The sequence below is a fragment of the Bos javanicus genome, chromosome X, assembly GCF_032452875.1.
Source record: "Bos javanicus breed banteng chromosome X, ARS-OSU_banteng_1.0, whole genome shotgun sequence".
Taxonomy (NCBI): domain Eukaryota; kingdom Metazoa; phylum Chordata; class Mammalia; order Artiodactyla; family Bovidae; genus Bos; species Bos javanicus.
In genome coordinates, this window is record NC_083897.1 from 33,854,255 (window position 1) to 33,866,741 (window position 12,487).

Consider the following 12,487-nt stretch of genomic DNA (forward strand, 5'->3'; position numbering starts at 1 on the left):
TGGTGGTCTGGATAATAGCAGTGGCCTTGGCCTCCTGGCATGTATTCAGCTCATCCTGTGATTCTCCAGTGGAGGTGCCTCCTTCCTGTTGCTTCCTCTTACTTTCCACACAGCCCTGCACCCCAGCCAGTTTTGTCTACACAAGTTTGTGATGCTCTCGCCATAAGCAGAGCCCTGGGCTGGATGCTCCAGCTCTTAGCTGCCCGGGTCCCTGTCTTTAGGTGGTGGGACAGGCCAAATAATAAGAGTCCAGAACTGGGTGTTCTTTAAGTGCCGAGAGACAGATGGCCCTGGGCTCAGAACACTCCAGCTCTTAGTCATCCAAACGAGAGGATCCTTTACCTCTGAAGAGTAACAAGCCCTGAAGCTCCCTGAGGGAGCCCCCCTTGGCTGTGGACACAGGCCAGCCTCACTGGCACCTGTGCCTTCCCTTTAGCATTTTTCTCCCTGGTATATGAGTTTGCTAGCGCTGCTATAACAAAGCTCCACAAACTTAAACCAAAGACAAGAATTTTCTCACATTTGCAGAAAGCATAAGTCTGAGATCAAGGTATCAGGAAGGCTACCCTCCTGTGTCCAAATGTCCCCTTTTCATAAGGACACCAGCCCTATTAAATTAAGGGCCCACCCTACTCCAATCACATCTGTAACTACCCTATTTCCAAATAAGGTCACACCCTAAGGTACTGGGGTCAAGATATCAACATGAATGGGGGGCCACAATTCAATGTTAACACCAATGTACATGTCTGAAGACAGACTTGAATTATTTTGCCGTCCTATTACCTCCACCTGACTGGCTGGGTTCCATTCCTCTGTAAGCCCGTTTGAAGTCCAGAGGTCTTTTGACTTTTTCTTTCATTTGGAAGCTAAATTTCACCCTTGAAAAAAATGAGAACTCTAATATCCCAGTGTCTCCTATCCTAACTCAAAATACACCCAACAAGCCAGAGACCTGGGATGGGATCTCATGGTCTCAGAGATTCCTATGGGAATGGCTGAGCAGGACCCTTCTCCTCACCCAATCCAGGGACCATAGGGGAAGAAGCAGCTAGGATGAGAGATGTGGAGTCAACTTGGCCTTCCTGTGTAGCTTGCCTTTGCACCTTTCAGTCTGAAGCCCAAGGCTTTCTGCTCCTTAGTTCCTTGGGGGAGGGCCTTGGACTCTGTTGCTTGGAAAGATTTCAGTCCTTCAGGGTTGCTCCATCCTCATGCTCCCCTTGCCTCTTTGCCAAGTGCCTCTGATTTGGTTTGTTTCCTTCCTCTGTCATGCCCGGAGATCTGACCCCGAGTGGCACGTTGAGATGGACATCAGACTTCTGGCCGAGTCCACAGTCCACAGCAAGACATCCGATACTAGAGCCCTTGGCTAAGGCAGGGAGCAGTGAGCCGGTGATAACCCTGGGGTCCCTCTGGTGCCTTCAAAGCCTGGGCTGAAAGGGAGAGAGACTGCCTGCAATCTTCTGCCCTGAACCTGAGCTTGGAGGACACCACTCACCCCACACCATTCCCCATGTCAACAGGCTACTGAACCCCAGAGCCAAGCCTCTCCCTGGAGCATGGACTTACTTGATGATGCAGGCAGAGGGGTGGCATTTTCTCTCTGTATTAAAGCCAACGTGAATAGAGAAAGCTGGATTCACGTGGATTTCTGAGGCTGAAATCCAAAGTGTGTGTAGCAGATGATTTGGGAGTTCATCCACAACCTTGGATTGTGCTTGGAAACATTGCTGGGGTTGGGTTTCTGTTAATGGGGGGCATTAGGCTTCCTATCTAGCTGTTCATGGATATTGCCAGGGCAGAAGGAGCCCGAGCTGGCGTCGTGCACACCGCTGCTGTGGCAGAAAGGTTTGCCTGAGGGCTGGTTCCCAGGCCTGGATTCCTCTAGAGGCAAAGAGGAAACGAGGTCACGTCTGGAGAGGCTGGGGTGCTGGTGGCAGGAGACCCCTTCTGACTTGGACCAAAGTCAGTTTCCAGGCGGGGAACTCTCACCTGGGTTTCCTGTTGGCCGTGCTCCCCTGGCCCAGCTGGTCCCAAAGCGTAGTGATGCAATGCTGAGTCAGGAGGTTGCCTTCATCCACACAGCTCCGACTGCTCTATCACCTGTCCTGTCTACACTGGGCTGCTGGGAACCGCAAAGGGGCAGGGCAACAAATTGGTAGAGTGGAGTCTTTAAGAGCCAAAGCAGCATTATTTTTTTCAATTTTGTCTTTTTTCCCTTAGAGCTAAATGGGTAGCTTGTTTGATAATAGTAGGTTTTGTGTGGACATAAATTTTCATTTCTCTGGAATAAAAGCCCTAGAGTGCAAGTGCTGTGTCATCCTATAGCTGCGTAGCTAGTTTTACATTTCCAACTGACAGTGAGTGGTCCAGATGATCCACATTCTCACCAGCTTTTGGTGTTGCCACTGCTCTTTATTTTAGCCATTCTGATAGGTAGGTGGGGCTTCCCTCATACTTCAGTTGGTTAAGAAGCTGCCTGCAATGCAGGAGACCCGGGTTCGATTCCTGGGTCAGGAAGATCCCCTGGAGAAGGAAATGGCAACCCACTCCAGTCTTCTTGCCTGGAGAATTCCATGGACAGAGGAACCTGCAGGCTAAAGTCCATGCAGTCGCAAGAGTTGGACATGACCTAGCGACTAAAGAGAGAGAGAGATAGGTAGATAGTGGAATCTCATTGTGGTTCTAATTTACAATTATTTAATGTTTAATGATATTGAACATCTGTGTATGTGCTTATTTGCCTTCCTTAGAAACTCTTCAGTGGAATGTCTTTTCATGTCTTTTTCCTATTTTCTAATTGTGTGGTTTGTTTTTCTACTGTTGAGTTTTTGAGATTCTTTATATGTTCTGGATACTAGTCCTTTATCCAATAGGAGGTTGGCAGGTATTTTCTCCTAGTCATGTTTTCATCCTATTCACAGGGTCTTTCACAGAGCAAATATTTTACTTTCTATAAGGTCTAATTTATCAATATTTCCTTTTATGAGTCATGCTTTTGCTGTCAAGTCTAAGAAAGAACTTTTTGTCTAGCTCTACATCCCAAAAATTTTTCTCCTACCTTTTTCTAAAACTTGTGTAATGTTACATCTTACGATTAACTCTTTGGTCTATTTTTAGTTAATTTTTGTGTAAGGCATGAGATTGACTGTGAAGTTTATTTTTTGCCTATAGATGTTCAATTGTTCCAGACCATGTGTTAAAAATGCTGCCATTCCTTGGCTGCGATCCAAAAGTCTACAAATAATAAATGCTGGAGAGGGTGTGGAGAAAAGGGAACCCTCTTACACTGTTGGTGGGAATGCAAACTAGTACAGCCACTATGGAGAACAGTGTGGAGATTCCTTAAAAAACTGGAAATAGAACTGCCTTATGATCCAGCAATCCCACTGCTGGGCATACACACTGAGGAAACCAGAAGGGAAAGAGACACGTGTACCCCAATGTTCATCGCAGCACTGTTTATAATAGCCAGGACATGGAAGCAACCTAGATGTCCATCAGCAGATGAATGGATAAGAAAGCTGTGGTACATATACACAATGGAGTATTACTCAGCCATTAAAAAGAATACATTTGAATCAGTTCTAATCAGGTGGATGAAACTGGAGCCTATTATACAGAGTGAAGTAAGCCAGAAGGAAAAACACCAATACGGTATACTAACGCATATATATAGAATTTAGAGAGATGGTAACAATAACCCGGTGTACGAGACAGCAAAAGAGACACTGATGTATAGAACAGTCTTATGGACTCTGTGGGAGAGGGAGAGGGTGGGAAGATTTGGGAGAATGGCATTGAAACATGTAAAATATCATGTAAGAAACGAGTTGCCAGTCCAGGTTCGATGCACGATACTGGATGCTTGGGGCTAGTGCACTGGGACGACCCAGAGGGATGGTATGGGGAGGGAGGAGGGAGGAGGGTTCAGGATGGGGAACACATGTATACCTGTGGGGGATTCATATTGATATTTGGCAAAACTAATACAATTATGTAAAGTTTAAAAATAAAATAAAATTTTAAAAAAAGAAAAAAAATGCTGCCATTCCTGCACTGAATTGCTTTTGCATTTTTGTCAAGACTCAGTTGGGCATATTTATGTGGATCTATTTCTGGAATCTGTTCTGTTCTAATAATCAATGTGTCTGTCCCTGTGCCAATACCACACTATCTTGTTTAATGCAGTCATATAATAAGTCTTGAAACTGGGCAAGTTGATTCCTTCCACTTGATTCTTCTTTGTCAGAATTGTTTCATCTCTTCTCCTTCCCTTACATTTCCATAGAAATTTTAGAATAATTTTATCTATATCTACCAAAAATCATGCTGGGATTTTGATAGGAATTTGATAAAGCTGTATATCAATTTGAGAAAAATTGATATCTGTACAATGTTGAGTCTTTCATTCTGTAAACACAGAATATCCTTTTATACATTTATAGCATCTTTGGTCTTTCATTAGTGTTTCATAGTTTTTAGCATACAATCCTGGATGTGATCTGCTTGATTTTCACTGTAGAAGTATTTGAGCAATAGTAAACTGTACCGTATTTTTAATCCCAGTGCCCATGCATTCTTTGCTGGAATTTATAAGTGCAATTGATTTTTATATGTTGATCTTGTATTCTGAGTCCTTCCTGAACTTGCTTATTAGTTCCAGGATATACTTTGTAAATTTTTTAAGGTTTCCATGTAGAAAATCAAATCACCTACAAATAGAGATAGTTTTACTTCTAATATGTATGCCTTTTATTTCATTCTCTTGCCTTAATGAACTAGCTAGAACCTCCAGTACTGTTTCTGGTTTGTTTTTTGTTTTCTTGGGAATATATTTGATACACAACATGGGGTAAGTTTAAGATGTTCAACATATTGATTTGATACGAGCAATGGTGAGAGTAGTTATCCTTGCCATGTCACCAAACTTGGAGGGAAAGCTTTCATCTTTAATTATTAAATGTGATGTTAGCTGTAGAAATATTGCAGATGCTTTTTGTCAAGTTGAGGAAGTTCCTCTCTAGTCCTGGTTTTCTGAGAGTTTTCATCATGAATGGGTGTTGAATTTTGTGATGTGCTTCTTCTGTATCAAATAATATGATCGTATGATTGTAACTGAATTTGTGGATTTGAGACAATTGTAGATTTACATGCATGTGTAAGAAATAATGCAAAGAGATCCCTTGTGCCCTCTTAACTAGCTTTGCCTAATGATAGCATCTTGCAAAGCTATATTACAACTGGGATGCCAACATGGGTACAGTCAAGGTACAGAACATGTCCATCTCCACATGAATCCCTCATTTCACCGACTGATGGACACATCCACTTCCCTTCCACACCAACCCCTTCCTTACTCCTTGGCAACATCTAATTAGTCCATTTCTATAGTTTTGTCATTTTAAGAATGTTATATAAATGGAATCACACAGTGGCTAAGTTTGGGGGATTGCCTTTTTTTCATTCAGCATAATTCTCTACAGACTCATCCAAGTCATTATCAACAGTCATGTCTTTATTGCTGAGTGGTATACCATGGTATGTAGGTACCAGTTTGTTTAATCATTCATCCATTCAAAGATTTCTGGGTTGTTTCTGGTTTGAGGTTATCTTGAGTAAAGCTACTATAAATGCTTGTTTGCCGATTTTTGTATGAATACAAGTCTTCATTCCTCTGGGATAAATACCTAAGAGTGCAAATCCTGGGCCATGTAATAATTACATGTTCAGTTTTTAAGAAACTGCCAAAAGAGTTTTCCAGAGTAGCTTTGCCACTTTTCATTCTCTCAAACAATGCATAAATAATCCAGTTTCTCTCATTTTTGCCAGTATTTGGTGGGTTTTTCAAACAAATAAAGGTGAAATTCAAATGACAATTAGTGGCATTCGTCCATTCACAATGTACTATACCATCTCCTCTATCTAGATCCTGAAAATTTACATCACCCAAAGTAAAGCCTCATCTCTAGTAAGCAGTTAGTCCCCTCTTCTCCCCTGCCCTCAGTCCCTGTCAACCACCAATCTGCTTTCTGTCTCCATGAATTCAGCTATTCTGGATATTTTGTATAAATGGCATCATATAATATGTGACCTTTGGTGACTGACTTGTTTCACTTAGTAGGTTTTATCTATATACCAATAATTTATTCCTTTGTATGGCTGAATAAGTCAGTGGTAAGGACAAGGCAAATTTTGTTTATCTATTTACACATTGATGGCCATTTGGGTTGTTTCCACCTTTTGATTATCATGAATAATGCTACTGTGAACATTTGTGTAGAAATATTTGAATATCGATCTTCATTTCTTTTGGGTATATATGTAGGAATGGAATTGCAGGGTCTGATGGTAATTCCATGTTACTTTTTTTGGAAGAACTGCCAAAGTGCTTTCCCTAGCAGCTGTAATGTTTCAATTCCCACCAGCAATGTATGAGTGTTCCAATTTCTCCACATTCTTGTCAACACTTGTTATTTCCCTTTCTTTATTATGCCATCCTACTGTGTATGAAGTGGTATGTCATAGTTTTGATTTGCATTTCTCTAACATCTCTTGCTGAAGCCCGGCTTGGAGAATTTTGAGCATTACTTTACTAGCGTGTAAGATGAGTACAATTGTGCGGTAGTTTGAACATTCTTTGGCATTACCTTTCTTTGGGATTAGAATGAAAACTGACCTTTTCCAGTCCTGTGGTCACTGCTGAGTTTTCCAAATTAGCTGGCATATTGAGTGCAGCACTTTCACAGCATCATCATTCAGGATTTGAAATAGCTCAACTGGAATTCCATCACCTCCACTAGCTTTGTTCGTAGTGATGCCTTCTAAGGCCCACTTGACTTCACATTCCAGAATGTCTGGCTCTAGGTCAGTGATCACACCATCGTGATTATCTGGGTCGTGAAGATCTTTTTTGTACAGTCTTCTGTGTATTCTTGCCACCTCTTCTTAATACCTTCTGCTTCTGTTAGGTCCATACCATTTCTGTCCTTTATTGAGCCCATCTTTGCATGAAATGTTCCCTTGGTATCTCTAATTTTCTTGTTCTGTTGTTTCCCTCTATTTCTTTGCATTGATCTCTGAGGAAGGCTTTTTTATTTCTTCTTGCTATTCTTTGGAACTCTGCATTCAGATGCTTATATCTTTCCTTTTCTCCTTTGCTTTTCTCCTTTGGTTTTAGAAAAGGCAGAGGAACCAGAGATCAAATTGCCAACATCCGCTGGATCATCAAAAAAGCAAGAGAGTTCCAGAAAAACATCTATTTCTGCTTTATTGACTATGTCAAAGCCTTTGACTGTGTGGATCACAATAAACCGTGTAAAATTCTGAAAGAGATGGGAATACTAGACCACCTGACCTGCCTCTTGAGAAATTTATATGCAGGTCAGGAAGCAACAGTTAGAACTGGACATGGAACAACAGACTGGTTCCAAATAGGAAAAGGAGTAAGTCAAGGCTGTATATTGTCACCCTGCTTATTTAACTTCTATGCAGAGTACATCATGAGAAATGCTGGGCTGGAAGAAGCACAAAGCTGGAATCAAGATTGCTGGGAGAAATATCAATAACCTCAGATATGCAGACGGCACCACCCTTATGGCAGAAAGTGAAGAACAACTAAAAAGCCTCTTGATGAAGGTGAAAGAGGAGAGTGAAAAAGTTGGCTTAAAACTCAAGATTCAGAAAACGAAGATCATGGCATCTGGTCCCATCACTTCATGGGAAATAGATGGGGAAACAGTGGAAACAGTGTCAGACTTTATTTTTGGGGGCTCCAAAATCACTGCAGATGGTGACTGCAGCCATGAAATTAAAAAACGCTTACTCCTTGGAAGAAAAGTTATGACCAACCTAGATAGCATATTGAAAAGCAGAGACGTTACTTTGCCAACAAATGTCCGTCTAGACAAGGCTATGATTTTTGCAGTGGTCATGTATGGATGTGAGAGTTGGACTGTGAAGAAAGCTGAGCACCAAAGAATTGATGCTTTTGAACTGTAGTGTTAAAGAAGACTCTTGAGAGTCCCTTGGACTGCAAGGAGATCCAACCAGTCCATTCTGAAGGAGATCAGCCCTGGGATTTCTTTGGAAGGAATGATGCTAAAGCTGAAACTCCAGTACTTTGTCCACCTCATGTGAAGAGTTGACTCATTGGAAAAGACTCTGATACTGGGAGGGATTGGGGGCAGGAGGAGAAGGGGACGACAGAGGATGAGATGGCTGGATGGCATCACTGACTCGATGGGTGTGGGTCTCAGTGAACTCCGGGAGTTGGTGATGGACAGGGAGGCCTGGCCTGCTGCGATTCATGGGGTCGCAAAGAGTCGGACATGACTGAGCGACTGAACTGAACTGACTGAACATCTGTTGATACTGAGCATGTTTACATGGGCTTGTTGGCTGTTTTTAATATCATTTCAATATTACTTTTAATATCTGTTTTTTTTTCCCCTTCTTTGTTTGCTTTGGGTTTATTCTCCTTTTTCTTGGTTCCTTGGGTGGAAACTTATAGATTTTAGACTTACCCTTATTTCTGTTATAACTGTAAATATCTCTCTCAGCACAGATTTACTTGTGTCCCACAAATTTTGATGTAATATATTTTCATTTTCATTTAGTTCAGTTTATTTTAAAAATTTCTCTTGAGACCTCCTCTTTGACTCCTGAGTTTTTTTTAAAGTTTGTTGCTTAGTTTCCAAGTGTTTGGAGATTTTCCTGTTGTCATTTCTGTTTTTGTTTCCTATTGTGATTCCACTGTAGTCAGAGAAAATAGCATATATTACTTCAATGCTTTTAAATTTTTGTAGATTGTTTTATAGTCCAAATGGTGTCTGTATTGGTATATATTTCTTGGATGCTTGAAAAGAATGTAAATTTTACTGTTTTCTTGATGGAGTGTTCTATAAATATCAATTAGATCTTATTAAATGGTGATGGTGTTGAGTTCTTTTATATCTTGCTGATTTTCTAATTGTTCTATCAGTTATTGAGAGAGGACATTGAAGTCTCCATTATAAATGTCAAATTTTCTATTTCTTCTTTCAGTTACTGTTAATTTTGACATGTATATCATGTAGCTATGTTGTTTGGTGCATACACATTTAGAATTACTTTGTCTTCTTGGTAGACTGATCCTTTGCCCTTCTCTGTATCTGGTCATTTTCTTTGTTCTGAAGTTATTTGATGTTACCAGAGCCACCCCTGCTTGATTTTAAAAGTTTTTTCATCCTTTTACTTTCTACATGTCCATATCATTATATTTGAAGTGAGCATCTTGCAGACAGCATATAGTTGTGTTATGTTTGTTTTTTTAATTGACTCTGTCAACATCTCTTTTTAATTGCTGTATTTAGATCATTTTCACTTAATGTACTTACTGATATTAGTGCTTAATTCTGCCAATTTATTTTTAATTTCTGTTTGCTTTCTGTATTTGTCCCTACTTTCTTTTTCCTGTATTCCTGTGGGTGACTTGAAAATTTTTTAGAATTTTATTTGCTGATTCGTGTATGGTGTTTCTGCATGTATCTTTCATATGCCATTTTTTTGGTGTTTCTTGGTACTACATCATATATATGTTTCTTCAGCTGCCAAATATAATTTAGAAAACTTTTTAAGGAAAAGGCAAGTCTATTCTATTTACCCATGTTTTTTCTCTTTCCATGGTTCCTTTTTCCTCAGTGATGTCTAAAACATCTTCTTTTATCACTTCCTCTCTGTTTAGAGAGCTCCCTTTAGCCATTCTCTTAGGAGAAGTCTGTTCTTAATGAATTCTTTTAGTTTTCGTTCATCTGAGAATGTTTTGATTCCCCTTCCCTACCTGAAGTGTGATTTTCAGCACTCATTTAGATCTTCTGTTTAGCTGGCTTTCTCTGACAATGCTCTGGCAGGGAAAGGGGTGCACTGTCTCATTTCTGCCAGGTAACTATGGAAATCCAGATTCTCCACTTAGCCTTCACTGACACCAAGGAGGTTGGAACTTCTCATTGTTGCTGGGCAGTGATGATAGTTCCAGCTCCCCACTGGGCTTCTGCTAATGCCACCGTGGGTGGGATGGGCAAGAGTGCCTCATTACTGTTCCCCATGTGACCTCTGCTGACATTGGAAGGGATGGGATGTGGACTTATGACCCTGTGCAGGGGCAAAGGTCCTGACTCTGTGCAGCATCCTCTAACACCACCCTGGCAGGAACAGGGGAGATGACTCATTTCTGTTTGGGGGGGTGGAGTCTAGGCTCCCAACTGGCCTTTGCTGATGGGACTGGGTGGGACCACCCTTTTGTCTGTGGTGTTTAGCTGAAGAAGACTGGCTCTTGCATAAAAGTTTTCAGTCTTGGGAGACTGCCCCTTTACTGGCCCTTTGAGTAAAGAGAGGAGACTTTTGCAGGAGCTGTTTTGTCTGTGTTCACTGGTACTTTGGGTTGTCTGCTTCTTCAGTCCCAGTCTGGGATCTGTGAGGCAAAAAGAAAACCCAGGGAGTTTGCCACTGCGTCGTTCCCTATGTCCCAAGGTCTTTATCCAGTTTGCTTTCTTCTCCCCACCTTTCAGGGTCTTTTGGTGCTTGTTTTATATGTAAGGCCCAGAGGTTTCAGTTGTCTGCACTGGAGGAATGGGGAAAGTACGTCTGCACTTTTCCAGAGCCAGATATGTGGATACGGAAATTTTAGACCAGTATTTGTCCTGCCAAGGAGATCTAGGGAAGGAGAGCTTCCCTCACAAATGAATCTCTTGGCAGAGCTCTAATTCCATGTTGACATTCTGAGAAACAAAAAGAAATAAAACACATCTGCTGTCCCTGGGTTTGCATGTGTCTGTTCGTCTGTCATAGAGGGCATCAGCTGGCACAGCCATAATCGTGATCGCAGCCGGTTCGGTTACCTTTTTGTAAACCAGTGCACCGGAGTTTCGTGAGCCCCTTCCAACAGCCATTGCTTCCTTCCAGTGATTGTCGGGTTATGACCTGTTAGTCCGCTCACTTGGTTTGGTGCTCACAGGGGCAGAGTTGGCAGGTGCCCCTTCTATGGACCGAAGGCTTCAATAGAGCTGAAAGGGCAGTTAAGCCATCACCTGATCCAACCACCTTGGTTTTCATATTAAAAAAAAAATTCTGTGTTAGAGAACAGAAGATCTCATGGTGTCCTGCAGAAAAGCCTTCCCTGCCTTGAAGCCCGATGTCATTTAGTCACATCGGGCTGTTCCTCTACCCATCCCTCAGCTCTCCAGAGACTGCCATCTCATCCCAGCCAACTGCCTACCAGACGTGCCCCTCATCCCTGGAGGTGGGAAGGGCTCAGTGAGGGTGGTGGGGTGGAAAGAGAGACAAGAAAAATGCACGTAGCCAACTCCACCCAAACCTGTCCTCAGAGTGCAAGTCTGTGATTCACGGGGTCAATGGTCTCATCTTTGTGTCTGAAAGACAGTGTACTTTTTGTCTCCCTAAGCCCTGTGTCTAGGTCGTTTGGGAAGCGCCTGGGAGAGTCAAGAATAAAATTGCAGGTCAAACAATGGATGACTGGAAAAGTCGACTTGTAGTCAAGAGCATGCTTCCCCATTTCGCCATGGTGGGAAATCGTCAGGAGCCCAGAAAGCTCCAGGAATCGGTCAGACAATGGGCTATGGGGGGAGGGGGGCTTTGAATGTTTCTAACCTTAAATTTGAACATAAGATGTGTTGTTGAAGTTCTCTGTGCAAACTTGGTGGCAAGATACCAACCCCAAATGTAAAGAAACTGAAATATGACCTAGAAAAGATCCAGGAGATGAGCTGACCCTGCTCCTTGTGAGTTTCAGGAAGAGCAGGAGAGTCCAAGGCTCCGTCTGGATTCCCAGTCCAGCTCTCTCTGCGTACACCCCTTTAACTAGGAAGAGACAAAGGGTGAAAAGGGAAAAAAGTATATGTTTTCTCTTAATGGAAGCCAGGAATTTGGGGATGACAGGCACTGGATATATTACATTAGCTTCCTAGTACCACTGAGAACAGGAAGCCAGTGAGTAGGGCGCTGAAAGATACTCCCATTTGACTCTCTGGCCCTGATGTCCTTTTAAAAACTCACCTGACAAATTTCTGCTTGCCTCCCTCAGAACTCAGACATCATCCATGAGTGTGAAACTCAAGGGTTAGGGATTCCAGAAGTAGTTTGGGGAGCCAGGATTCTAGAAAGAGACATGGGAGCCATTGGTTGGTTGACAATAAAAGCCTACAACATCACTAGTCTACCAAGTTAGCTTAGTTACTAGGAGGTGCTGTAAGCACAATGGCTGTTATCTCAGTGCATTAGGTCCACAAAGGAGTGGCTTGCTTAATCTCGGCAATTAATAGAGCAGAGAGGAAATGGCTCTTCTAGACCCGTGGGTCTGCTTCCTTCCTGTTCAGAGAAATGGAAGCTGGGGGCTTTGAGGTAATGTCATTTCACGTAACTAGAGGGCCCAGCTTCTCCAATTCCAAGGGCAGTCTACTTTGAGTAAGTCAGTTTTCTATTTAGGTGAGAA

The 12,487-nt window shown here is 42.2% G+C and overlaps 1 protein-coding gene across 4 annotated transcripts in view; it reads left to right on the top strand.

Annotated features, from left to right (window-relative positions):
• Positions 1 to 12,487, top strand: part of MAMLD1 (mastermind like domain containing 1) — a 120,058-nt gene that overhangs the window by 54,509 nt on the left and 53,062 nt on the right. For all 4 annotated transcript variants that reach the window (XM_061408706.1, XM_061408705.1, XM_061408707.1 and 1 more), the window contains exon 2: positions 11,441 to 11,599. In XM_061408706.1, coding sequence (XP_061264690.1) covers positions 11,504 to 11,599 — 96 coding nt within the window. In that variant the 5' untranslated portion in view covers positions 11,441 to 11,503. The remainder of the gene's footprint in view (positions 1 to 11,440; positions 11,600 to 12,487) is intronic.